The sequence below is a fragment of the Rhinichthys klamathensis genome, unplaced genomic scaffold, assembly GCF_029890125.1.
Source record: "Rhinichthys klamathensis goyatoka isolate OS25496 unplaced genomic scaffold, OSU_Roscu_1.1 h1tg000152l_1, whole genome shotgun sequence".
In the NCBI taxonomy this organism is placed as follows: Eukaryota; Metazoa; Chordata; class Actinopteri; order Cypriniformes; family Leuciscidae; genus Rhinichthys; species Rhinichthys klamathensis.
The window spans coordinates 168,463-195,153 of record NW_026606687.1 but is presented as its reverse complement, the minus strand read 5'-3'; the positions used below and the strand labels follow the sequence as shown (position 1 = coordinate 195,153).

Sequence of the window (26,691 nt, the reverse complement as noted above, 5' to 3'; positions counted from 1 at the left end):
CAAATAGCACCAAAGCTATGATTTTTATTTATTTATGTTTGTGCCCATGATTCTCTCATATGTTATCAGTTAAATCTTACCATCACCAGGGCCCAGGCTTTCAAATTGATCTATCCAGCTATCCAGGTCAACTGGACCTGCTATTTTTGCTATCCAGGATCACCTGATCCATCTTACTTTTAAGCCAGTTTTTTAAAGGAACATTGGATTGGATCACTGTGATCCAAACACCAAATTTCAGGATTACCCAATCCTGTTTACTCCTTAAATGGAACCAACAGTGTAGCCTACTGGCTTAGCAAAGAACAGGTAGGCAAAATACCGGTGGCCACAAATAGCCATTGTTTGTTTTAATTTTAAGAAACAGAAACACAGTAATAAACCGAAATATATTTTACTTATTTTGTTATAATGTTAAATAACAAAACAAAAACAATGCTATCCAATAGTCAAAAATCATTTACAGGACAGATACTAGCTCTTTCAAACTCTCTGCCTTTAGGAAATGTATCTCCATCTGCACTTTTTTCTGCTGCAGTTGGGTAAGCAAGATTTGTTCTTTACCCAGTTCAATTTGTACTTATGCTCTTTCGGTTTCCCGTTTCAGAAGCAACTGTCACCATCCTGGTTTGTAGCTGAGGAACATTTACGTTTTCTTGTAAGAACTTCTTGGACTGTCTTCATTACATCCACTGGGGATATCCTCCTCAATCACTGTAGTCAAGTCCAGGACAAACATTTCCTCTGCAGGAGAATTCAGGGTATCTGCACTTTTTTTAAGTGCAAATTTAAAGACTTTTAAGACCTTTTCAAGACATCTAAATGGAAAAATTAAGACTATACCACAGCAAAAAAAAGATAAATACGACAACTTAAAACTGTTTTATGTAATAGTTTTTTTTTTACTAACTTTAGCACACACATTGTGAACAACAGGGTGCATAATGTCAACTGTTAGACATGCATACATGCAAACTGCTTAGATACGCCAAGTCTTGTGTTTTGGGTGTGCAGTTGCCACTGTAGCAGCAAGGAGAAGACTGAGTTACTGGAGCAAGCACCTTGAAACATTTTAAAAACGAAGCAATAAAGCAAATAGTACCAGCTGAACAACCGCAGCTGACACTATCTGAGAAATTAAAACTGTATAAGACGAGCCCTAATGTAGAGGGGGATCCTTAGCTGCCCCCTGCACCTCAAAGTGTACACCTCAAAGTACATAACATAAAATATCCACGGCAAATGGTAACAAAATCAGTATAAAAAATGATAAAGATAAAAAAATAAATAAAGTGCCATTTTAAAAATAACAAATAAGACTGAAGTGTTAATTTTTTTTTTGAGCTCAGAGAGTTTGTCCTCAATTTGTCCATTTACTCCCTTCAACTCCTCCTGCTTCTCTTTGGCCCGTATTCTCATTGTGTTAGACTTTGTAATCAGCGTGGCCATTTTTGACCCTACAGAATTTTCTGCCTGTTCTGCCATTCGGTCTGCGTCACTTTCAAGTGACTTACACACCTCCTCAATGGACCTCTTCTTTTTCTTCAGCCCTTCCAGATCATCTTCAATGTTTTTCCTCTTCTTGGACTGTTCCTCTTTTTCCTTTTTACGTCTTTCCTCCTCCAAGTGCTCCCTGTAGCGACTGTGTGTTGAAGCACAGTAACTGATGAGCTCATTGGTCAGAGGCACTTTCGCCACACTCGAAATCACTCTCAATGGAAGAGGTTCCAGATGGATGTGAGTGAAGCTAGGCAGAGCGAAATTCATCTGGCTATAGGGCCAGGTTAGATCACTGTGTCCTCTGCCATATTAAACGTTTCCACCTCTTTATTGGTGGAAAAACCCCGCTCAACTTCTGCCTGTCCATGGGACAGAAGAAGAAGTGACTGACAAAATGTCCAGAGTTCAGGGTAGGACTGAAGATATTGCTGCAAAAATATCCACTCTTCTCCAAGGGCCCGAAGGACATGAATTCCACAGCTTTGGCCTAATTGAAAAGGACCTTTTCAAATCACTGTGCAATCACATCACCTGTAATAATGCACAAAATAATATTTTCAGTACATTTGAAAAAAAGTATATGATAAACAGCATCACAAAATTTAAAGGCAAAGTTACTTTCTTGTAAATAACATGCAACTTAACTGTGTATCAGAAATTAGCTATAATTTGAAGTCAGTGTACAGCATATCAAGTATCTCTGATCACTGAAATCACAACATAAATATATTGACCTACACCCTTTCAATCCATGTACTAGTGTGTTAATGTTCATACCATTCATGATGTTGATACAAATGAGAGGAGGTGTCATATTAAGATAATAATCTATTCCATTCTAATCTTATTCCTATCATTTACCAGCAGATATCCCGCCTGACAGTTGTTTGTCTTGCACAAACTTCTGAATGAGGCACTTCATTTTCTGAAGGCACTCTTCAGGGTTGGTGCACATTTTGCCTGGATCCAAGCACGTCATGTTGTGGACTATGGCCTACTTCAGGGGGCACTTATCAAGTGCCTTCTTGCACATACTTGAAAGTGCATTCTGGCAGTCTTTCTTAAACTGCAGGACACCAAGCTCACTTACACAGCTTTTGGCCCCTGCTTTTGTGAGTTCCTAGACAAAGAAAAATGGTTTGTCAAATCTCTAAGATTTCTCTAGATGCTCAGCAGGAAGTTAGCATGAAGGCAGCTGTCCAGATTAAACCATTTGCAAGACATTCTAAACACAGCTCTAAAACATTCTCAATTAGCCTGCCATCTTTGACTTGACCTCACATTTCCCTGTCATACATCTGAAGATAAGTCATTAGTGAATTTCTCGGAATGGTTAATTTACTGAATATACTGGATGTGCCACCTTGATGACAGCTGCTGCACCCATGCCTATATCGACGTCCTTTGGACTAAGCCAAAGCTTCTGGTCAGTGACTTCAAGCCTCACCAGCTTATATGGGGTACTAGGCAGTGTATCACGCTTCATAAATCGTTTGAGAAGACTCTAAAAATAAAAGTTAAAGTTAAACCTGTCCTGTGTCCTGGCCATTTAAGTGTGTTGAGTATTTTTACGATGAATAATTACCCTGATCAAATCCTCCAGATCTTTCCACAAAAAAAGGTATCATTGGAGCATCTGGTATTTCTCCAGAAAAGGTTGGAAAGCTCTTGATATATAGCCATGAAAAAATGGAGCTTGGCCTGCAGAAGGGGATCCAGTCGAGCCTCAGAGAGGGTGTCATATGATGATGTCCCTGGGTTCTTCACCTTCTTTTTCTTCACCTGGTCCACAAACTTCTCAATGGAGGGCCAAATCTCTAAGGCTCTTTGCACAGTTGGCAAGTTCTCAAGCCACCGATGACCACAGAAGGGTAAGGGGAATGTTGTTGATGACGTTGATGATGTGAAATCCTCTCTCCTAGAGAGTGCAGAGATTTAAGCACCTTCTGTATCTGCCACACCACAAATCCACTCTTGAAAGCATTATGGAGGTGTTGTGGCTTTTCCTGTCCAACAAACATAATCACTGAGTAAGAGACACTCTGAGTCCAATTTAATAGTTTATAAAGTATTTATTATCTTGCAAGAGAGATCCTCGTCACCAATACACATTCGTGAGTCAGTGAGGAGAGATAAAGAGAAGCAGTGTCTGTCTTTTTTATATCTTGTGTCCTCCAAGGCCTTATTTCTGCCCTCCCCTCACAGGAGAGATATACTTTGTTTTTTTCTATTTCTCCCTGGCCCTGAGAGGTAAATGCCCCCTTAACCCTTTAGGCTATAACGTACAAATGCACTCAAGATGACCCCTTGACCACCTGCTTTTCCTTACCTCCACTGACTCCCAACCACAGTAAATTATCACCCAAAGGCCCCATATCACTACATTCGTGAGAACAGATGAGGCCATCATTAGGAATCACTGAAATCAGAGTAATAATAGAAAAAATCCATAACAGAGGGTATACCCCTGGTTTATATCAGAATAGTCCTGGTTTACTTCCAGGGCAAGTGTTATTTTCCATTAATCCACTAGATGTCACACTTACCCACCATCACAGATTCAGATTATTTTATTTAATGCCGTCAGCATTCAAAGCCATTTTCATGGCAAAAATTAAATTACAAAAATACAAATATCATATAAATACAATAAAACCAAAACAAACAAAAACAGCAAGTCATATTATACAAGATTTTTTGAATTAACATATGATAAAAAATCCAAAACCTTCAGGGATAATTGTTAAATATGACCTACCATCACAAATTCATTGCAAGGAAAATGCTTGATTACAGTGGGATTTTCTTTTTTTTTCTACACCAAGAATGAATTCAAGACAAACATTCAGTAGCAACGAGCATGAAAATTATAGAAAAATAGAATATACCTTAAAATGTTCCAACAAATCCTCTGCTGTGAATTGGGACCCAAAATAACGGGATTGAACGTGATGAGTGCCAGTCTGGTCAGTTGCCCAGTATCTGACATGCAGGTCCAACTGTTTACTCTTTGTTGCTCTGTTCATGCTTTCGTCAAACATGACGACAGTTTCCCTGGTTAATCCGTGCCACAAGCTCCTTTTCACATATGGGGCAATGCCAAATCGCGCAAGATAATCGCGCAATGCCGTCTTGTCTCTGCCACAACTGTAAACGCGCTCGAGTCCGGGAACATCGCCTGAAAGACGGTGTGAATTTAATTAGCCTGCCCTAAAGGTTTTAATAATTGTGAGGAAGTCTAAAATGTACATCTAACTCATGCAATTACTGAATAATAACCCCATGGATTACATATTTTAAAATAAGCAAATAATTATTTTACATATTAAAATAAAATTCTAACTATAATTTTTTCTTTTTAATTAAAAATAAAAACATTTTTTTTTTCACTCCACAGATCTAAAAACATTAATGTGTCCACAAAACCCTTATTAGAAAATAGACTAAAAAACTTTTGACATTACAAATAGCTACGTCATAGGTCACTATTTTCCAGAGACACAAAAATCAATAAACCTCAAAACTGTTGACTAAATCTCATGTTGATATTTAGATTAAATTGCTAAATGAAGAGCACCATTCATTAAAGGGATAGTTCACTTTGAAATTCATTTTTGGTATGTTTTAGCTTACCTCAAGGGCATCCAAGATGTAGGTGTCTTTGTTTCCTCAGTAGTTTCAATTTTGATATTTTTAGGTCAAACCGTTCTTGTCTGTCAGTCATATAATGCAGGTCTATGGTCACCACCTCAAAGAGCATGGAAGTCCAAATTAAACATGATTTAATAACTTGTAAATGTAAGTACACATTGATGGCCTAAGACACAAAACGAGCGGTTTGTGTGAGAAAACAAACAGTATTTATATCATTTTTACCTCTTGTAACGCACAGACCGAAGCGCCCGCGGCCTCAGATCACTTGGACGTGGCTGTGGTTGCAAGAGGTAAAAACGATATAAATACTGTTCGTTTTCTCACACAAACCGCTCGTTTTGTGTCTTAGGCCATCAATGTGTACTTACATTTACGAGTCATTAAATCATGTTTAATTTGGACTTCTCTGTGCATGCTCTTTGAGGTGGTGACCATAGACCTGCATTATATGACTGACAGACAAGAACGGTTTGACCTAAAAATATCAATATATTTGAAACTACTGCAGAAACAAAGACACCTACATCTTGGATGCCCTTGAGGTAAGCTAAAACATATCAAAAATTAAATTCAAAGAGAACTATCCCTTTAATATCTATGGTCAATGGAGAAAAAAGGTGGGGGGTGGATGGGTGTTAGCCTAATCTTATCCCGTCTTACTCTATAATTTATTATCATCACCCAACAACTCAAAAGCAAAAAGAGAGCACAAAGAATACAGACATGAAGAAGACTGACAAAGAAAACTGTTTTTGTTTCAACAGTTTAAAAGTTTTAAAATGTCCCCCTTTCAATTCATGTGAATACTTTGATTCAAAGAAAAAGCAGCAGTCACAACAACAGAAGATCTAACACACGCACCCAAACAAAAACATTTGACACAGCACTACACTAGAGGTGGTCGATTTAGTAGGGTTCTGCCTCTTTAAAAACAAAACAAACAAACACAAAGCGTCGGAATATCGGTCACGTGTCAGTCTGCGGTGCGCGTGCCTTCAGACATTTTGTGCGTCGCGTGCGTGCGCGCCCACGTCCAGTTTGGGTAAAAGTATCTGAGCTTGAATGATCACAATACACTATAGGAATTAATTGCTATTCCCTCAATGAATTTGCTAAGGTAAATCTATATGTCACACGTATAGCGGACGCCAGAAAGCAACTGTCACTCTTCGAGTCGTTTTAACAAAGATAAAAACTGGCTTGTCATTTTTTTCTCTTTTTTTTTGCACATAGTTTTATCCCCTCGGAACGGTTTAGCTAGTCAGCTGGTAACGTTACAGCATTAGCTGCTAGCTGTTTGGCCAATTCTTCTGTGCTAACTGGACAATGAGAGGTTTGACTCGGAGTTTCATCTTTAAAATATTGAAGTGTAATATTAATGCTCAAGGGTTGTGTAGTTATTCAAGGAAAAATCTTGACAATTATATTCGGGCAGCAGAAAATTTGAGAAGAAGCTCGTTAGCCAATACCTAGCATTAGCGAGCTATGATAATCCAGGTAAAAGAGTTATTTACCCTCTTATTGTATTGGATTTTTTTGCACTTGTAAATTTGTATCTAGGTCTTTTAGAGGGTTCTGTTTTCCGTATAGGTTAACCATTTTTTTAACATAGCGATTTAATTTGTGCGCCAGGGTATCATAAGTGGACTATAGTAAGTTAGTATAGTAGCTGGATAGCTCAGTTAGCTACTGTCCAGCCAGAAACACTTTGATTATATATATTTGCTTGATTTCTGTTGTTTGCATGTGATGCTATTTCGTGAACGTTAAGTGTGCAAACGTTTGAAAAATATCCCTAATATGAGTTCCAGAATGCAGTAGGGCAATCAAAGGCCTGGTTTAGGGCACATTTTGCCAGCTGGTAAAATAGTTGAGCATGTTTTCTTTAATCAGCTTACGTGAAACCGTGCAGTTTATTGATACATCTACAAATACTACCAATGCAATACATGATTTAGGAGTGAAAGATTTGCCTTTTTTGATTTAAAGTTAGTGTAAAGAAAATGTGTCAAGCATTTGTCCATGCAATATAGTTCAGCTGATTGTACATAGACTCATAGATCATTTCTTTACATTCACATGTCCGTCCACAGGACGAAAGAGCATTTGTGTCTTGAGGAAGATCTGGTAAGAGTACACTCAAAATGAGCAAGAAACCTCCAAATCGACCAGGGATCTCTTATGAGGTTGGTGCCAGGGTTGAGGCCCAGGACTATCTGCAAAAATGGTATGAATTCATTTGGAAGATTTGTTTAAAAATGTGATACAATAACTGCTGCTAGCATATTGTTTATGTTAGAACATATTTTTTCAAACTGGGGTCTGGGGACTCGGCTGTGGCTGAAATAAATAAAATAAATGAGTGAATAATAATTAAAATAAGTAAATAAGTTATTTAAAAAATAAATAGCTCTAAATGTCTAGAACTAAAAAAACAATAGCAGTAATATTAACAAAATATTTTCCAGATTATATTTTTAAACATTTATAATATAAATATAAATGTTATAAATGTCTTTATACAAGAAACTATATTAGTATGGGTTAAGGGGCGTCTAAAAGATTAAAAACCCTTGTGTAAGAGCAGTGTTACGGTTTTTAAATACTTGCATGATTAATATTTTTGTTTCATTTAAAACAAATAAGAGTATAAAGAAATTCTTTGTTTAGGACTAGTTTGTTTCCATTTTCAAGAGTACTTGAATGGACGGTTATTAAAGCTTTAGTTATTTGCAGTGCTTTTTGTTGTTTTTCAAGTTATCCATCAATGATCTGATCTTTGTTGAATGGTGTCTTCGCAGGTACCCTTCACGTATCGAGAAGATTGATTATGATGAGGGAAAGATGCTTGTGCATTTTGACCGTTGGAGCCATAGGTACGACGAATGGATTCTCTGGGACAGCAACAGACTTCGGCCATTAGAGAGACCGGCACTCCGCAAAGAGGGTCTAAAAGAAGAGGAGGTGTCTGTATGTTTGCAGTACTTCCTCTTGTCAGATATATTTATGGTCTGAACTGTCTAGGATGACTTGGCAAGCATGAGAAATACAGGGTCCTTTGTGGGCTGTTAGAGTATGTCTTCATAGTGCCAAATTAAGTTTTTCAGCTGCTAAACTTAACATTATTGAAGTTTTCAGCCACTCATTTGTTAATGAGATGAGTGATTGATTAATTCTTGTCTTACAAACATTTCTGCCAGGAGAGTTTCAGCGAGATGAGAGCATCTCGCCTTCGTGAGCTTCCTGGAAGTACAGAGAGCACAGAGGACCAAAAAGACTTACCTCAGCAGAGACAAGTACATACCTCAATTGCCCATCTACCTTGATCTGGCTCTCTCAACTGCTTGTCCCATCATTGTTTGGGTTTTTCCTCCATCTACATGGCCAAAACCTTTTAATGTTTTGTTGGTCCACAAACAATCATCCATTTGAAAAAATAAACAGGCCTTTGTGACTTATATTTAAAGAGGTGTTCTTACACTTACACTACTGTTCAAAAGTTTGGGGTCGGTAAGATTTTGTAAAGTGAAATAAGTCTCTTGCTGACTGAGGCTGCATTTATTTCATTCAAATACAGTAAAAACCGTTATTGAAATTGAATTGCCATTTAAAATATCTGTTTTCCATTTTAACATATTTTGAAATGTAATTGATTCCTGTGCTGATTTTTAGCAGCCATTACTCCAGTCTTCGGTGTCACATGATTGTTCAGTAATATTTCTAATATGCTGATTCAGTGTTCAAGAAGAATTTCTTATTTTTGTTGACAACCTATGTGCTTCATAATATATTTTTTGGAACCCTTTTTAGGATTCTTTGATGAATAGAATAGAAAATAACAGATTTTTTTGTAACAACATAAAAAAAAAACTTACCCCAATCTTTTGAATGGTGTTTAAAAAAAAATTTTTTTAGAGAAAGCGTTCCTTTCTGATATATAGACATAAAAAAATATTAGAGCTAGAATTTTAATTAAGAATCTTTAAATACAGTTGAAGCTTTGGTTTTCTTGAATTTAATTTTCACTAGTATCTGTGTGGTTGCTTAACTACTGTTATCAGCTTGCCTGGTACTACATGAAATAATCAGAGGTTTTCTGTGTCCATCACAGTTTGTTCTGCTCTAACCATTCACTTTTATGATCACAGCGCATCCCATATCTTCAATACAGGCTTGGCTGAATTTATCTTGGTGTGTTGACAAATTAATTGCATGTCTATTCTGTTTTTGTTTCATCTTTAGGAATTGAGAGATGGTGAGGAGGTGCTTGCCCGATGGACAGATTGCCGCTACTACCCTGCCAAGATTGAAAGTATCAACAAGGAAGGTAAGGTCATCTTTCTGACCCTTCTGGGCAGAAACATACTTCTTCTGTCAGTATGCAATACAAAAAGGTGTTAAATTTGAATGGTTTTCAAATGCATAGGGAAAAGTGTTCTCAAATGCTATTTTGAAAAGCATAGGATTTAACTGAATGCCTACACAGTAATGCCTTCATACAATAATGTTTGTTTGAATCAAATCGAAAGACTCAGATATATAAAAAGGCACTGATTTGCTGTTATTATTTCGTACTTTAGGCACTTACACTGTACAGTTTTATGATGGAGTCATTCGCTGTGTGAAAAGAATCCATATCAAGTCCATGCCAGAAGATGCAAAAGGACAAGTAAGTTTATTAAAGTGATTTCACAGAGAGTCCTCATCAGTTCTGTTTAATTAACAAATAGGTTCTCCTGAAGTTTAATAGATGGTTTTGGACATGCGTTGCTACACTGCTAGATAACTGTTGTATGACCTATGACAATCAATTCTAAGCATGATGCTTTGTAGTTCATATATTTCAGTGTGGCCATCTATAGCATTGTCCTTGACCTCTTCCTCTCTTTCAGAAGGTAAAATGCATGATGTCAATCGTGAATAATATTTGAAGACAAGCAGCTGGTCTACACAGCTTACAGTGCATCTTTGTGCCAGTCAGGCAGCTCAGGGATGCCAAATCACTTTATTCTACCTCCTCAGTTACCTTTACTACATTATTAATGCTTAAAAAGCTTCTTTAATTTTAATTTAATGTTTTTATTACGTTTGCCATGGCAAGAAGTGTATTTGTGACCTGACCATGTCAGATGTGACTGATAGTGTATTGGTTTGTGTTCAAGCAGGACTGGATCGCTCTGGTGAAGGCTGCCTCAGCTGCAGCCAAGAATAAAGGAGTGAACAGACCACGTACCAGTGCCAACAGCAACAAGGACCGAGAGGACAGGAGAGAACAACGTTCAGATGAAGAGCTTGAGGATGACGATGACGATGATGATGATAGTGAATCAGAGAAACTTGGTATGTGATTTGTTAGGACTTGTCTTGCCTAATGAATTGTAGTTTCTAGACATTTTATGGTGAAGTTCTTGCCTACTGCTCTGTGTTCACTTACATATCTTTCATAAACCTTTTTCATTTGGTTGGAGCCTGATCTTAAATCAACACTTCATTCATTTTGAGCAGCAACATCAACTGTTATACAAAAAGATACACTTCAGAATCGATCATCCGTTTATTCGTCAACACCAAAACGTTACACCACACCGTTCGTGCTCGAACAACCACACCACCGCACTTCCGGGAACTTCATAATATGAGTCCCATTTTTATTCCCGGTAAAACGTCATGTGAAATATTAAACAATATTCAGCACAGAGGTATAATGTGCATGAACACATTTTTTAATGTCTTAAACTTAACATGTCTTAAACTTAACAAACTCCCACTCTTTAAAAAAAAAAAAAAAAAAAAAAATAATAATAATAATCTTTCAATTCAGTATACTAACAGGACATAGGCCTACTGAACAACAACCTCCTTGAACAAAAATACAACCTAGTATATTTTAACAAGCTCTCGAGCACAACTCTTAGACAGACTGTTTTAATTCAGTTTCCATTGTCCTTCACTCAGTGCTTTGAGTAACTGACAAGCTGATGCCCCCTTCTTGGTAAGGCAGTCCGCAAGTTGTTCTTTTGTGTTGTACCACAGTACTCGCTCAACTCTCTGTGTCTGGACAAGTTCTTTGATACTACTTATCTCCAGGCGGAGTCTTTTCTCAGAGACTGACTTTGTGGACTTAAGTGCATCAGCAAGCGAATGATTGTCTGTGACACAGATTATTGGTGGAGCATGTTCAGCATCACCAGTAGTTAGTTCTGAGAACAGTGTGGACAGAAAGATAGAATTGTCAATTCCATCAGACATCGCCAATGTTTCACCAGCAAGTGTGCTCCGCACAATCCTTTTGACTCTCTTTGATTGCCATGACAGTGGTGAGAATTTTCCATTTTCTCCCATTAGAAGAATCAGGTGCCCTCCTTGGGTACCTCCATCTGAAAGATTTCCAAACGAAGCATCACTGAACACAATTATCTTAAGAGCACTGTCTCTCCCCAAGTGTTGGAAGTTTAGAATGACCTTCTTGGACTTAAGTTTGCACACTATCCGGTTTGCTTCATGGATTGTCTGCACAGTTGCATTTTTTATGTTTGATGTCAAATTGCTAGCATCAAATATGACATCTGGCCTGCTCTGCCTTGCCACCCAGAGAATTTGGCCTATTTTGGACCTGAGCTGATCCTTTTCCTCCTCACAGAGAGATGAGTCTTGTTCCACAGCTCGTGAAGGATCCATATGTATGGGCTGCATGTGTTGAATGTAGTTTTCCTGGTGAATTTGTACTTTTCCGTCAACAGTCACAAAATCTATTCCCACATAACAGAAGTGATCATGTTCCTCACGTCCAACTTGAAAAACAGATCGAAGGTGTGGTATCACAGTTGTGGAGAAACTTTGCGTGCCCCCCCATATGAAGTCATCCACATGACAGGCAAGCACCCCAGTTACAGTGCAGTCCTGATCTAGCCAATAAAAAACAGCTGGATCAACCTTGGACATTTTTCCTCCTGCTTTCAGTACTATGTCTTTCACTCTATTGTACCAGTACAATGAAGCATCTGCCAAACCATATACACACTTTTTGAGCTTCCATAATGCTCCCTCACAGTTAGCCTCAGGGGGAGGCCTGATGTAGATGTCACGTGACAGTTCTATTCCCTGCAGAAATGCAGATTTTATATCCATGGAATGAAGTGTCCACTGTCTTTGACAAATAACTGCCACCAGCAGTCGAAGAGACTCTGAAGCACATGTGGGTGAATCCTTTTGTAGCTCTAACACATTTAACTCCTCAAAACCTCTGGCCACCAACCGTGCTTTCGGTACTAGTCCAGTTAGTGTTTCCTTGAGGGTGCACACCCATCTGGTTGAGATGCACTTTTGTCCCTCATCCTGAACTTCCTCAAACACACTGTTATCTCTCCAACTCTTCATCTCATCTTGTTTGGCTTGGTCAAAGGATAGATCTTTTGTTACCAATACGTCCTCACTAACATTAGTGACACTAACATCAGTAACAGCAGGTTCTATTTGAAGACACTCTAAACATGATATGTCAACTGAATCTTTACTGCCTGCAACATTTGTGGGTTCTATGAGCAGAAGATTGTACCAGTTTTTATATTTGCCAGTAGCTTTGCCTGCACGTCCTAATACTTTTGCTGTGTGCAAAGACCCACTGTCTCTGTCTCTGTATTTTAGAACTTGCCCTGTTTTTAGACGGACATCAGTTCCCTGCTCTGTATCACTTTGTGTCCCCATGTCGTCACTTGTGTGTTGTGCTGCTACATTCTGCTCCATAGTGGATGCCCCTGTGTGCTCAATTTGCACCGAACTCTGCTGCATTTCGCTTACAGTTTCTGTTCCCTCTGTGTTGTTGACAGCATCTCCTGTCATCTCCTGTCTATGCACATTGTTTGTGTCAATTTCAGCATCATCCTTATCGACATGTTGATCTCTGCTGTCTGTGTTTACTTTTCTTAGTCTGAGGTAGTGTACCCTAATGCAGGTTCCTCCATGTCTGACAAACACCACTGCACCATCCTGGCCAATGACAACTCCTGGTCCTTTCCACTTTGGACAATCAACTCTCTTGTAGTACACTTTGTCACCCATTTTATATGCTTCATCTGTGTTACGCAGTTGTTTACGCAGTGCTCTCCGTATTCTTTCTGAGCATTCTGCTTCAGTGAACGCCTTTCTTGATGCATGTAAAGCAGAGATGTGTTTTGCCACCCACTCACTTTTCGTGGTGCCCTCTAAAGCTGGGGGCTTGTCGGTTAAAACAGAGGGCAGGTTGGGATTCTGTCCAAACACCAACTGATGAGAACTGTAGCCATGGACATTTTGCATGGTGTTCTTTGCCATAAGAGCCCAGTCCAATGCAGTGTCCCAGTCACAGCCGTTACTCGTCTTCACTTTCATTATAATCTCTGTAAGTGTTTGGTTGTGTCGCTCTATAAGTCCATTGCTCCACGGGCTGTATGCTGCTGTTGTCTTTATTTCTATGTTGAAGTTTTCTGCCATGTCTCTAACCTCATCATTGTTAAATTCTCCCCCATTGTCACTAAACAGTTTCTGAGGTGGACCATGTACACTTATCCAGACATGGACAAAGTGTTTCACTATTTCAGAAGACCTTTTCGTGGTCAGTATGCTGCCTGCACTAAACCTTGTGAACTGGTCAATGATGTGGAGATACCACACACCTGGTTCAAGTTCATGCAGATCTACTGCAACAGTTTCATTGTACTGAGTTGCCAGTGGTAGGCCAACAGCAGGCTTTGGTTTGGTCTTACTGTATCTTTGACACGTTTCACATTCACTCACAATTTTTTCCAGAATGACACTACATTCTGCATCTTTATTGCCTGAGCTGGTAAGAAGTCTCTGCAGTCTATCAGCAGAAGCATGACCAAATTGTCTGTGAAGCTTCATCAGGATTTTGTGTTTTTCTGCTGAGCTAATTTTTTCTGAGATTGTCAGTATTTCCTCATCACACTGACTTTGTACATCCTCATTCTTTTGTTCCGTTAGTGAGACATCTTCAACAGCTACCAAGACACAGTCATCACCTTGAATGTTTCTCTTTTCATTGTCCATAATGTTTACGCAGTAATGACCAGAGCTTGTAAAGTCAAGTTTTACAGGTTGACTGAACATCACCGCACTGTCATTCTCCATATCCAGCACTGTCCCAGCTCTTTTCATGGATGCCTTGCTCAAGAGTAGTGGAATCTTCGCTGGCACAACTTCAGTTTCAATATGACACTTAGTTTGTCCAATCTTTGCAGGAATTTTCAACTTTCTGTTGGAATAGACCACTTTTCCATCACCAAACTTAAAGGGTCTGTGACTGTGTGTTTCTGTCTTCCTCAGGTCTTTTATCTCGTTTTGGCTTAGTTCAGCGATGTAGCTATTTATCCATTCCTGTCCACACACAGTCCGTGTGCATGCAGTGTCTATTATTGCTGAGCCGAAACACTCTGTCATAAATATTTCTGCTTCAGTGGGCGACTCTTTTGTATACAGAGTAATGTTGCACTCCTCTATATCATCTATTTTACAATCTTCAGTCAGTTTGACTTGCTCACCTCTGTGTGGACAGTCTTTGGCCCAGTGGAACGTGCTTTGACAAACAGCACATTTTGATCTGCGTCCATACCTGTCCAGAGGGTTAGTACCAGGCAGTGGTGTCTTTTGCTGAACATTTTGCGACCATGGCTTGCTCCTTTGTCGTCTTTGTTCCGTTACATATGCTGTTTCCTGATTAATCCCCACTGTAGAAGCAGACTTTCCTCCGAAAATCCTCTTCAGTGCTGACTTCATTAAAGCAAAATTCAAATCTGTACATGCTGTCAGAGCTAACTGTCGGTCTTTCACTTCTAAGCACGCGGTGTCGAGCAGTTTGAATGCTAACACTGCATCGGGAAGCTCCATCTTATATTTACGCATCCGCGAGTACCGCTGTTCAAAATCAATTATATAGTCTGTCATGGAAACAGCGCTATCTTTCATAATCCGGTCAAAACTCGAGTACGCCTCATAAACTTGGTCCTTTTCTTCTTTGAGAAACAAATCATCGAGTTTCACAAGTAAAGTGTCCATGCCAGTGTCCTTATTCAAATCATCTACCGGTATTTCCATTGCCGTTTCTCTCGCTCTTCCCGACAGCGCCAAAGCCACAGCAAGTGCCTGTTTCTTTTTTTCGAGCTCCGTAACCCTGGTCCAAATTGCGACTTCATTCTTCCAACTTTCATATGGTTTTCCTTCATCAAATGTTGGTGGTACTCTGTAGTTGCTAACCATCCTCTGCTACCAATGTTATACAAAAAGATACACTTCAGAATCGATCATCCGTTTATTCGTCAACACCAAAACGTTACACCACACCGTTCGTGCTCGAACAACCACACCACCGCACTTCCGGGAACTTCATAATATGAGTCCCATTTTTATTCCCGGTAAAACGTCATGTGAAATATTAAACAATATTCAGCACAGAGGTATAATGTGCATGAACACATTTTTTAATGTCTTAAACTTAACATGTCTTAAACTTAACACAACCATATGTCTATTTCCTTGTTTACACAGCAGACCTAGACTCAGAAGAGGAGGACAGTAAGCCAGCTATTGAGGAGGACAATAAGCCGGCTATTGAGGAGGACAGTAAGCCAGTTATTGAGGAGGACAGTAAGCCGGCTATTGAGGAGGACAGTAAGCCGGCTATTAAGGAGGACAGTAAGCCGGCTATTGAGGAGGACAGTAAGCCGGTTGTTGAGGAGCTTGAATCAGCTACAGCAAAGAGGAGGAGCAAAAGACAAGGCAACTCGTGTAGCAGTAAAAGGACTCGTCTCAGCAAAGGGACAGGTAAACATTAGCAGAGAGTAACTTCCCACAACAAGGCTTAGTTTCTACTAGTTTATGACAAGAAATAGTTTCTAGCTAATATCTTACCATGCAGTCAACCTACACGCGTGCAAATGTGTAATCGCTGGCACTTGTGCAAAAGCGTGAGAGGTGTATGTATTTCATTTAAAGTACCTTGCACCTGCATACAGATCTACATTTTGAGCTAAGCATTCCTCATAGTAACACAGCTTGTTTAAGTTAGTAGCTATAAATACTATTAAAGTGTGATGATAAACTGCGCAAGTCAACAAAAGTGTGCTGATCAAGCATGTATCACACAAGTTAAGTTAATTTGACTGACAGCTTACAGTTTGTTCTGCTGTTTTTGCTGTGCTTGGCTTTGAGAAAAAAGTTGATGCTACAATCATGGCTTCTATATTTCCTAAATAAACTGTGATACTGATTAAGATGTTTTAAGTGTGCTTTTCGTTTCTAATCATCAAGGATGTGCTGACACTGAGTCTGAATGCAAAGCAGAGTCAAAAGAGTTTCCAGTAACATCACAGCAGGTATAGATGAAACTGACATACTGTTATCAACACGATGATCACTTTAGTACACACTGTGTCATGTTTACTTCTCCACCCCTCAGAAAGTGTCAGGTGCAGAGGCTAGTCCAGTTGAAGAGAAATCCCAGTCTGTCAGTGCCCAAAGAACCCCAGCATCCCTCTCTAGCCCATCCCTGTGCAAGTCTCGCTCAAGAAGACTTAAACACGACTCGGGAGAGTCCACCTCTAGCAGTCAGAACACAACCGCAGCCCCCGAACCCAGTCCTTCATCCATTTCGACACACACCCTTCCAGACAGCACACACACTGGTGGGTCAGCCAGAGAGCAGTAGTAATGTTTATATGTTCTACTGTCAGCAATTATAACAGACTTGATGATGATAATAATATGCATGTCTGTTTCTGCATAGCCCCTCCCAACTCCCCCCAGAGAAGGAGACGGTCTCAGCGTCTAGCGACAAGCTCTGACCAGGCTTACCCCTCTTCACCACACATGAGGGATTCCTTCATTCAACCTCCTCCCCCAGATGGCTCTCAGAAACCTGGTGAGAGACGCAAACTATGCAGAGCTTATGGCATAATAAAGCACTAAAAATACAGTGTTCAAAACTTTGGGGTCGGTAAGATTTTTCAAATGTTTTTGAAAGGAGTGTCTATTTAAAAAGGAGATTTATTTAAAAAAAAAAAATAATGTTTTAAAATGTAATTGATTTTTGGGATGGCAAAGCTGAATTTTCAGCATCATTACTCCAGGTTTAAGTGTCACGTGATCCTTCAGAAATCATTCTAATATTCTGATTTGGTGTTAAAACAGTTGTGCTGCTTAATTTTTTTGTGGAAACTGATAATTTTTTTTAATCAGGTTTCTTTCATGTTCATTATAAATGTCCTTACTGTCACTTTTGATCAATTTAATAGGATTATATAAATCATATCAATAAATCATACTGACCCCAAACTTTTGAGCATTTTTTTAAACATGCTGTTTTTCAATTGTGCCACTCTAGAATTGTCTGTTATGAAATTTCATAATTATCTATGATTGACCTGTGTAAATCTTGCATTTTAAAGCACTCTCTTTTGAAGAAGACAGCAGCACTGCAGTTAAAACAGAAGCTTCTTCACAAAAGCCAGTTTCAGGAAGCCCATCCACAGCTCCTCCCACTGGCAGTGTTCAGTCACCAATCACTGAGAAGGACAAGATGACAGACATGTTGCCCAATAATCAAACAACACTTGAAGAGAACTCACCTTCTGTAGTGACAGGTAGGTTGGCCATGTAACCAAAGCATTGAATGTCTTTATTATGTTTCTCCATGAAGCTTTTAAAGGACACTTGGTTTTGAGGATATAGTAAACCGCAAAGTGACTAACCAGGATATTTAGAAAATATCAACAGTAGATTTTAAATTGTGTAATGCTACTTGGACTTTGTGATATTTAAAAACTATTCATTATCTTCTCATTTTATGTCTAGCTGCAAGTCAGAAAGTTCCTTACAGGACTCCTAAAGCCAACAAACATGCCAGAGAGCCAAGTATGAATCATCACCTGTCTCCCACTCACTTCATTCAGATACTTTCTATCTAGTGTCTGTATGTATGTAATACAAATTAAAAAAAAAAAAGTTTTTATCTAACTTTCTCCTTCCTCCTAAGTTATAAACAGCAAGAAGTCTGATGACCCCACTGCTCCCAATGAGTCTCTAATAGACCTGGACCATAATAAATTCAAATGTAAAGTCCCTGGATGCTCTAAAGCATTCCGGAAAGCAAAGCTGCTGGACTATCACCTGAAGTACTATCATAACACTGAGAAAGAAATGGATAGCGAGGTCTGCTCACCAGACAGGGTGGGCCGCACCAGGGCCACATCTGCTTCCATGCCTACAAGCACCTTGTCAGATATCCCAGATAACAAGAGACGCAGGACCGTCTCTACTTCTTCCTGTAAGTTCATCAATCAAATGGCTATTACATTTACAGTTACACAATCAAACTGAATTAATGAGAGTTCTGTTCTTTTATTTTGTGTCCTAGCTCTATCCTCTCAGGGCTTCATGCTTCAAATGGACAGCGCTGGCTGTGTGAGGCCTCCTAAGTTCTGTAAGAAGAAACGTTCCTCCGCCTCTGTCAGTTCAGACAGTACGGAGGTCTCCCTGCCTCCTCCAACCTTTGATAACCTCCATGACAAGATTCTCAAGAAGGACAAGCACCTAGATGGTGAGCTAATTCAGCAGATTTTAAAGTTCATGAATGGAGTTCTTCCTTTATTCCATTTTCTTTAACTGTGCATCTTATGGATGTTTTTTTTCTTCTTCAGGGCTTTGTATAAAGACAGAACGGAAATTCAAACTGGAGGATAAATGTCAATTGTTTGGTGAGTTTATTTTTATTTTTATTTTTTATTTTTTTCAATTTCACATTTATAAACCAGTCCTCATATCTCTTATTTCGTTCTCTGCTGTAGCGAAAAAGAGGGATAAAGACAGGAGGGACAGGAAAGATAAGGACCTTTTCCGAATTAAACAGAAGAAAAAGAAAAAAAAGAAGAAGAAATCAAAACTGCACTGTAAGTTAAGTTTTGAGTTTGCCTCAGGTTCAGAGATCTATGTACTTACAAGTTTTACAAATAATATAACTTTTAAATTAAATTGACTTTTATAATTCATTAATTTGTGACTTTAATTTGTCTTAAATTGCCTCATTAGTTCTAGCCATCTTGTTCAGTCCATAACGAGTCGCCGTTATGAAATGAGAGGGTCATATTGTTCTCATCTTTCTGCTAAGGTTACGCAGACCTGGATGAGATGTCATTGTCTTACTTGGAAAGACCGTCTTCCCCACTACATCGTTCTTCTTCTAGTGCCTTCAAGCACAGCACCTTCCAATACCCTCGTGCCATACTGTCTGTTGACCTCACCGGGGAGAGTAAGTCCTCTTACCGATTTGCAGCCATTTGTAGCCACTTTCCAATAATGGCCTCATTTCAGTTATAGCTTTCAGCTATTACATTTTTTTTGTGTTCTGTAATTAAAATAGATTGTATTCAACATGAATATGATATCAGTGTTGTACTGGGATGTTGAGGCTTATTTCATGTCCTAATTCTTTTTCCTATTTCAGACCTGTCAGACATCGACTTCCTGGAAGATTCAACCACTGAGAGTTTGCTGTTCAGTGGAGATGAGTATAACCAGGATCTAGACTCGATCACTATGGAGGACTTCCAGGATGAGGATGAAGTTGGTGCAGATGAAATTGTTCGCTGCATCTGTGAGATGGATGAAGAAAACGGCTTCATGATTCAGGTAGGATTACTTTTAGCAATGGCTCTTCAATAAGTTTTATTCTGTCTCTAACAACAGTTTCATGCAAGAGACCTCTTAAGTGTGCTGAAATGGTTCTGCGTGGCTTTTTGTTGTGTTTGTTCTGAATCTGTTGTAGTTATATAATAGTATATAATGCACATAATGCACATAATAGTTTCTGGTAATAGGTATATTTTTCTCTGTACAGTGTGAGGAGTGTATGTGCTGGCAGCACAGTGTGTGTATGGGGCTTTTGGAAGATAGCATACCCGATCAATACATCTGTTACATCTGTCGGGACCCACCAGGTAACAACCATGCAACAAAACCACACACAAAGGGTCAGCAGGATGTTATAGTTTTATACTCTACTATAGTAACTAACTACAGTTATATAGTTTTGTATTCTGCTTACTACAGATGTCTAATGTCTGTTTCTTGAATGTTAATGTAAATACTAGGGCTGGGTTAAAAATATATTAAAAAAAATATTAAAAATACAATATCTCAATTTTAATCTATTCTCATGATGCCATTTTGAATTTTCCAAAAAACCTACTTTGTCGAACTCCACCAAGGCCGTTGCTCCGATTTTCATGAAAATTAAACCAGATCATCCACAGACCATGCCGACAAAAAGTTCTGGAATTCAAGTTGATAGTTCTCGAATAATGCACAAACTAATTAGACGAAGTGCCTGCCAAAATGAATGTGAGGCTATATCTCCGCAACGCTTTAGCGCATTCTGACCAAAATTGGTGTGTTATGACATGCATGACCTGAGGCTACCTTCACAGTATTGGCACAGTGCCAGGAGCTATTTTGGGCGTCTGCCATTTAGGCTTGCCGCGATAGACTGTGTTGACGGTGTTACCGGTTTTAAGCCCCATCACCGGTGACATCACTTTCCCACCGTGACACCGCGATGTCTTGACTTTTTTAAAGTATTCGTTTTTGCTAAAATATTTATTTGAATTAATTAAAAATAATAATTATCAATTATTTAGTTCAGAAGAGAGCATACATTATATTTAAAAACTGAACTGCGCAGTGCGTGCCAAGAGCCAGTCACGTCACAGATCAGCAAGCATCAGGATTCCATTTAGCACGTGTGGAGATGAGAACGAGTCAAATTACAGAAAAGCAAGATAATGGCGGAATGTGTAATTTATTTAGGCCTGTTTTATTTTCTTATTCGTTAATAAACGTTTTATGGTTCTTATTTGTTTGGGCCCACAGTTTGACGATTTTCAGCCTATGCATGGGGTTATTTTTATTCGTTCGTTATGCTAATAAAAGTTCTGTCTATAAATAAAAGTTTTATTATCAGCGAGCCGAGTTGTTGTTTTTTTGTCCATTCAAGCAATTGACGCTGAATTGCCAATTGACGCTTATTTCGAAAGTGAAAGTATAACGCGCACGCATTTAAAAGCTATTTAACCCCCTCCCCCCCCCAACCCCCCCGCATCCCCTCCCCCCACGGTGACACCAGCATTATCGGTGTTGTGACACGTCGATTAACCGGTGGGAAATTTTCCTCACTGCGGCAACCCTACTGCCATTTTGGATTTTGTCAAAAAATGCTATATTTTACAAACGCATTGGCATATCGTTACGAAACTCAGTATGTGTCTTCGGTACCATGTCCTGACAGTACTAAAAAAATTTCGAAAATGAAATTTCCAAAAATGCTAATAAATTGATTAAATTAGCCTATTGTAATGAAACTCAACTCAGCAGATTCTTAGTGCCGAGTACATAGATACCAATTTAGCCATAGTTGGCCTAACTTTCTGTCCGCCATTGTTTTTCTTTAAAAACATACTTTTTTTAACTCCTCTTAGAACGTTTGTCTGATTTTCACCAAATCCAAGTCAGATCATCTTCAGACTGTGCCGTCAAAAAGTTATGGATTTCTTGTCGATAGGTGAAATCGTTTTCATATACCACATCAACAAAGTTGAGGCATGGTGCCAAAAATGACTAATGCTGTATCTCTTCTCTGCAATGCTTTGGCGCATTAAAACCAAACTTTGTATGCATCATTGTCACCCTACTCTGACCACACCACATCAAATTCGTAACAGCGCCACCTATTGATTGAAAGTGATAAACCTTTAAATCACATTACTAGTGATTGTATTTGATTTTCAGACATTTTGCCTAAAATCATCTTATAGCCTTTTAATTGCTCGTTGTTGCAGCTGATCTGATGCTCCCAGGTATGCAGTCATGACTTGACGTGTCTGCTTTGTGCTTGGCCTCTTAATTGCGGAATGCAGCTATATTTTGAATATCGATTTTGTTATCGATTCTTAAATCACAAGCATCAGTCCTTTGGTCTATCTATGCAAAATTTTGTAGCATGCCTCCCATACAATAACTTGCAATAAGCTTTGTTACTGTCAGCTTTCAAAATCTGTCAATTTTAATATGAAATTCAAGCAGTAAATACCAATTTGGTGCTCTTTAATGTGGCATGCCAGAACACAGATGTTTATCCAAAGGAATCAATATTGAATCGATTTGAATTGAAAGCTTGAGCTTCTAAATCCAATCGAATCGTAAAAGTTGTCAATACCCAGCCCTAGGAAATATAAAACTGAAGTCACTCCAGAGTTGTCACTGAAATGTTTACTTTTCTCAGGTCAGAGGTGGAGTGCTAAATACCGTCATGATAAAGACTGGCTCCAAAAGGGCCACATGTATGGCCTGTCCTTCCTCTCAGAAAACTACTCGCATCAGAACGCCAAGAAAATTGTGTCCACTCACCAGCTGCTGGCTGATGTTTACAGTGTTAAAAACTTGCTTAATGGCCTTCAGCTGAAGATGGATATATTACAGTAAGAGCCTCTTTGCCTTCCCAGAAGCCTACCAACATCTTTAATTTAGGAGAAATTGTGGAAATAAACTACCACAATAGTGTTTAATTACCATAATAATTATCAAAAGGAATTGCTTGAAAAGATGGATTGGTTGTGCTTTGAAGTTTATGGCCTGGTTTCACAGACAGGGTTACTTGTAAGTTACTTTCAGTAACAGCTCAAACAGGGATTTTAGTCTGGGACTAGCTTAAGCCTTGTCTGTGAAACCGGAAGAGAAAAGTTTACATTTTTTAGGCATGTTTTTCCAGTGCTGTCAGGCTTTAAATTGATCTGATATACAACTGTAGAAGAAAAGATGTGGGAACAATAATATGCTTATCACATTTTTTTCAGGAACAAGCATAACCCAAGTTTGCACTTGTGGGCTCGGTCTTGGGTGAACTCTGATGAGGACCAGCCTATGGGTGGGGTTCCGGACTGCCTACATTTCAAAGAGCACCTCAACCAGAACTCAAACCCTGAAACTTATATTACCAGCGAGCACAGCTACCAGAAACCTCCCGGTACAGGCCTCGAGCACGCAAGGGATGAACAGGGGATACATACAGCCGCTCAGTTTAACCTAAAGGAAGAAGAGGTAACCAAAGAGCATTAAAAACTCAGATCTGGTTCAAGGTAGGTGAAAGGATACAGAGTTTGAAATCAATGCTGTGTTTATGGTTTGTGTAGGTGAACAGTGCCATTGCTCTGTCCGGCTGTGTGAATGAAAGCAGCCTGGGCTCCATGGAACAGGCCAGGAACTGCCTGCAGTGGCAGATGAACCTGCTTACACACATAGAGGACATTCAGAACCAGCTGTCTGGCCGCATGGACCTCATTGAGAAAGAGCTTGATGGTAAGGGTGAGAAATATGGGAAATGTAGGCATTTCCCATATTTGGTGCAATATTTGTCAACACATGATCAGGGTTGGTTGAATTTGGTTCTGCGGTGTCGGCGTAGATTGCCACCGTGAGCTTATTTAGCTTATATATTTGGGTCTTAAGTTTCGGGCTCATGAGTACAGTAGTGATGGGTGATGATTCAGCCTTTGTGAAGATTTAACCAGCAACCTTTTGATTACCTTGAGTCCTAACCACTAAACTACTATCAATGACAATGGCATTACCTCAGAAAGCCTGCATGTTTAAAGGGGTCATATAATGCTATTTTCAATAAGTTCATTATTTTATTTATTGGAGTGATGCACCAATATGTTTTTTATTTATTTAATTTTTTTATTTAATTTTTTTACAGACAAATTGGCCAGTTCCAAACCGGTAGCCATTTTTTTTTCTTTGCTCTATAACAGGCAAACTGGCCTTAAACAAAAAAAAAAAATCTTATCCATTTGAAATTAGAGGCAACCACTGCATTTGAATTAACTTTTCTGAAGACAGTCAGTTATCTTTAGAGACATTCATATAAATCCCCAGCCCCAATTTGAATATTTATGTTTTTCTTCCTATATTCCGAGCGTTGCGAACAGTGAGCTTGCTGTGCCTGGTGCAGTATTTGCTCTGCTGTGTTCTCTTCTTTGCGTCCATCTTTAGCATGACCCGTCTCCTACTGGTTGTTAGCAGTCTTTGTAATATGGCTGGCATTGTACTCTCATAGTACACTTCTCTGTAAAATTTGTACAGAGAAATCTTTCTTTGCACAAGAAAACTTTTGGGTTGTAGCCTATTGCTCAGGAACAGGTTTATAAATAAATCGTCACCTCTGATTCCTAATTTCATCCATTTTCAGAAGGCCAAACAAAGCGGTTTTCTAACACAGTGTCTCCGCGACATGACGACAACAGTCAAATTCACTGAAGTGTCACCTTCTTTCTTTGTATATGCCTTTGGCTGGGCATTATGCTAATATTTCACATTTTGACACAGCCGTTTGAGGATGTAATATCTGGACTTTGATCTGGAGCAGTGTTTTCTGTTAGATAGAATAAAATCCCTTTGTAGGAGACTAAGCGTTGTAACTTTTTTCCAGATCATATACATGCACAAATAGATACATTACACACTAAAAGCAAAAGAAAACATTACAAAGCATCATATGACCCTTTTAACTGCTCTGAGGACTAGAGGTTGACCAATTCATCATTTTTGCCACTTTCAACATGAATAACAGTTTCTGTAATTTTTTTTTTTCACCCATAGGTTATTTTAGCCTTATTTATAGTTGAAAGTCCCAAGTTTGCACTGAATTTGTTTTTTTATTTCCTTTGTTTTGGGGTGTTTTTTTTATTTTAATTTTAGTTGTACAATAAACTGCACCTGTTATTTCATGCCTGGGCCACCTGCTCACAATAATGAAAGACTAAGGAAATTGAATATATTCGTTTTTAAACGTCATTTACAAAATCTAATCTAAAACATTAATTTTCAAAAGAATTGTTTTTGATATTTTGTTAAGGTTTCATTATCTTTCTCCCTTTCTGTGTGAAGTGCTGGAGAGTTGGTTGGACTTCACAGGTGAATTGGAGCCCCCTGATCCCCTCGCCAGACTCCCACAACTTAAGTGCCGCATCAAACAGCTTCTGACGGACCTGGGAAAAGTGCAGCAGATGAGCACCCTCTGCTCTGTGTGATGCACACATTTATAGTGTGTGTTTTGAGCTAACACCATAACCGTTTCTTCGCACACAACTCTACTACTGAAGAAGGTGTATTCAACACTGTTCAGTAGGTGCCCACTCTGTGAAGTAAATCGTTGGCCATCTTCAAGTGTAAGATAAGGAAAATTCACACTTAATGTGTGAAACAGGAACATGTCAGTGTATTCGTGCTGAGTCTAAACCACATATCTGCTTAAAGATGTTGTTCTCAAAAATAGGAAGAGATCACTATAGCAGAATAATTCTTTCACATGTTAACAGAAGGGAACGTTATCTTAAAAAAAACTGAAGAGGTCACAACACCACACACAGATTTAAGTTTTAGCCTTTTTTGCATCAGTTAGACCCCAAAAGTAAATTTTAACTATTTCCACTCTGTGAGGTGAGATTTCTTAAGGAAATATGAACTTGACTTAAGTGGGTCACTGATAGCATACTGTTTAAGAGTTCATTAGCGTTTGATGTAAAAAAAAAAAATCAGATCATAAAGGTTTTCGCCACTTAAAAAGTCACTTTGAAGTGCCAAGAAAACAGACCACTGTGATCTGGTTGCTCAGAAACGCACAGTTCACGTTTTTGAAATTAATGTTGCATTTTAGGCCAGGATTGGGTTTAGCCGTCTGATACACTGGCACTAAAGGTTCACAATGCCAACAAATTCATTAGAACAACACCTAGATAGTTTTCTTACAACAACTCGTCTAATACTTTAGCATGTTTCTCTGCAGTTTTAATGGATGCTGTAGTGATTCACAAGAAAACAAGCTAATCGATACGTGGACGTCCAGAGATGGGTGACTTTTCTTACTAGGGCCCGTTTATCATGTTGATACTTTGAGAGTATCTACCGTAAAGTAAGCTAATCCTGAGATTGATGTAAATGCATATAATTAAATCCATTTAGTTCATTTTTTGTTTTGTTTTTGAAAAATGTAAAATACAGTTTTTATAACTGTAAAGAAAAACAACAAAAAACTAAGGCATAAAAGGATGATACTTGAAAATGCCTGTTTAATCTCAATTTCTATTAATCTGTACAAAGAGTGTTTTAGAACTTAGATTTAAAACTTGAAGTTTCTTTTGATGAAAATACCAGCTGTACATTTAAAGAGTTTATTTAAAGACCCGATGTAATTATCTGTATGTACAACTTCATTAAAAAAATATTCTCAACATTTTTTGTGTATCTTGATTCAAGATAAATTTACTCTGCCTTATATACCGTCTGTATCATGTGTGAATTTGAGTTCTCTTAACAGAAATGGCAAAAAGGAAGATTTATATATGTCATTTGCTTTGCTTCCACTAAGTATTTTCTTTTTTGTTGAAATATGAGGGCAACAACATAAGAGAAGTAACAACGCACAGCTCTTTTTAACTC

The 26,691-nt window shown here is 38.7% G+C and overlaps 1 protein-coding gene across 7 annotated transcripts; it reads left to right on the top strand.

Moving 5' to 3' along the window:
• The first annotated feature begins 6,163 nt into the window (after positions 1–6,163).
• phf20l1 (PHD finger protein 20 like 1) lies at positions 6,164–26,483 on the top strand. Of its 7 annotated transcripts, none has more exons than XM_056258431.1 (24): positions 6,164–6,283; positions 7,248–7,381; positions 7,956–8,118; positions 8,355–8,450; positions 9,397–9,481; positions 9,735–9,823; positions 10,317–10,494; positions 15,694–15,969; positions 16,456–16,520; positions 16,604–16,829; positions 16,931–17,065; positions 17,592–17,786; positions 17,998–18,057; positions 18,179–18,469; positions 18,560–18,742; positions 18,843–18,899; positions 18,990–19,091; positions 19,310–19,450; positions 19,646–19,830; positions 20,039–20,138; positions 22,478–22,673; positions 23,049–23,292; positions 23,385–23,550; positions 25,141–26,483. In XM_056258431.1, exons 2-24 carry the CDS (start codon positions 7,299–7,301, stop codon positions 25,281–25,283), a joined length of 3,459 nt encoding a protein of 1,152 aa, XP_056114406.1. In that variant the 5' UTR covers positions 6,164–6,283; positions 7,248–7,298; the 3' UTR covers positions 25,284–26,483. The 7 variants fall into 7 exon arrangements, with proteins under 7 accessions (XP_056114406.1, XP_056114405.1, XP_056114407.1 ...); XM_056258430.1 differs by having other exon boundaries at positions 7,956–8,124; positions 10,320–10,494; XM_056258432.1 differs by having other exon boundaries at positions 7,956–8,124; positions 17,610–17,786.
• Positions 26,484–26,691: the final 208 nt, after the last annotated feature.

Bases quoted from the DNA above. Each gene is read 5' to 3' on its own strand.
- phf20l1 (XM_056258428.1), top strand. From the start codon at position 7,299: ATGAGCAAGAAACCTCCAAATCGACCAGGGATCTCTTATGAGGTTGGT. The intron at 18,900-18,989 runs GTGAGTTTATTT...TCTCTGCTGTAG, and splicing joins GGATAAATGTCAATTGTTTG to CGAAAAAGAGGGATAAAGAC. The intron at 23,551-25,140 runs GTAAGGGTGAGA...TTCTGTGTGAAG, and splicing joins CATTGAGAAAGAGCTTGATG to TGCTGGAGAGTTGGTTGGAC.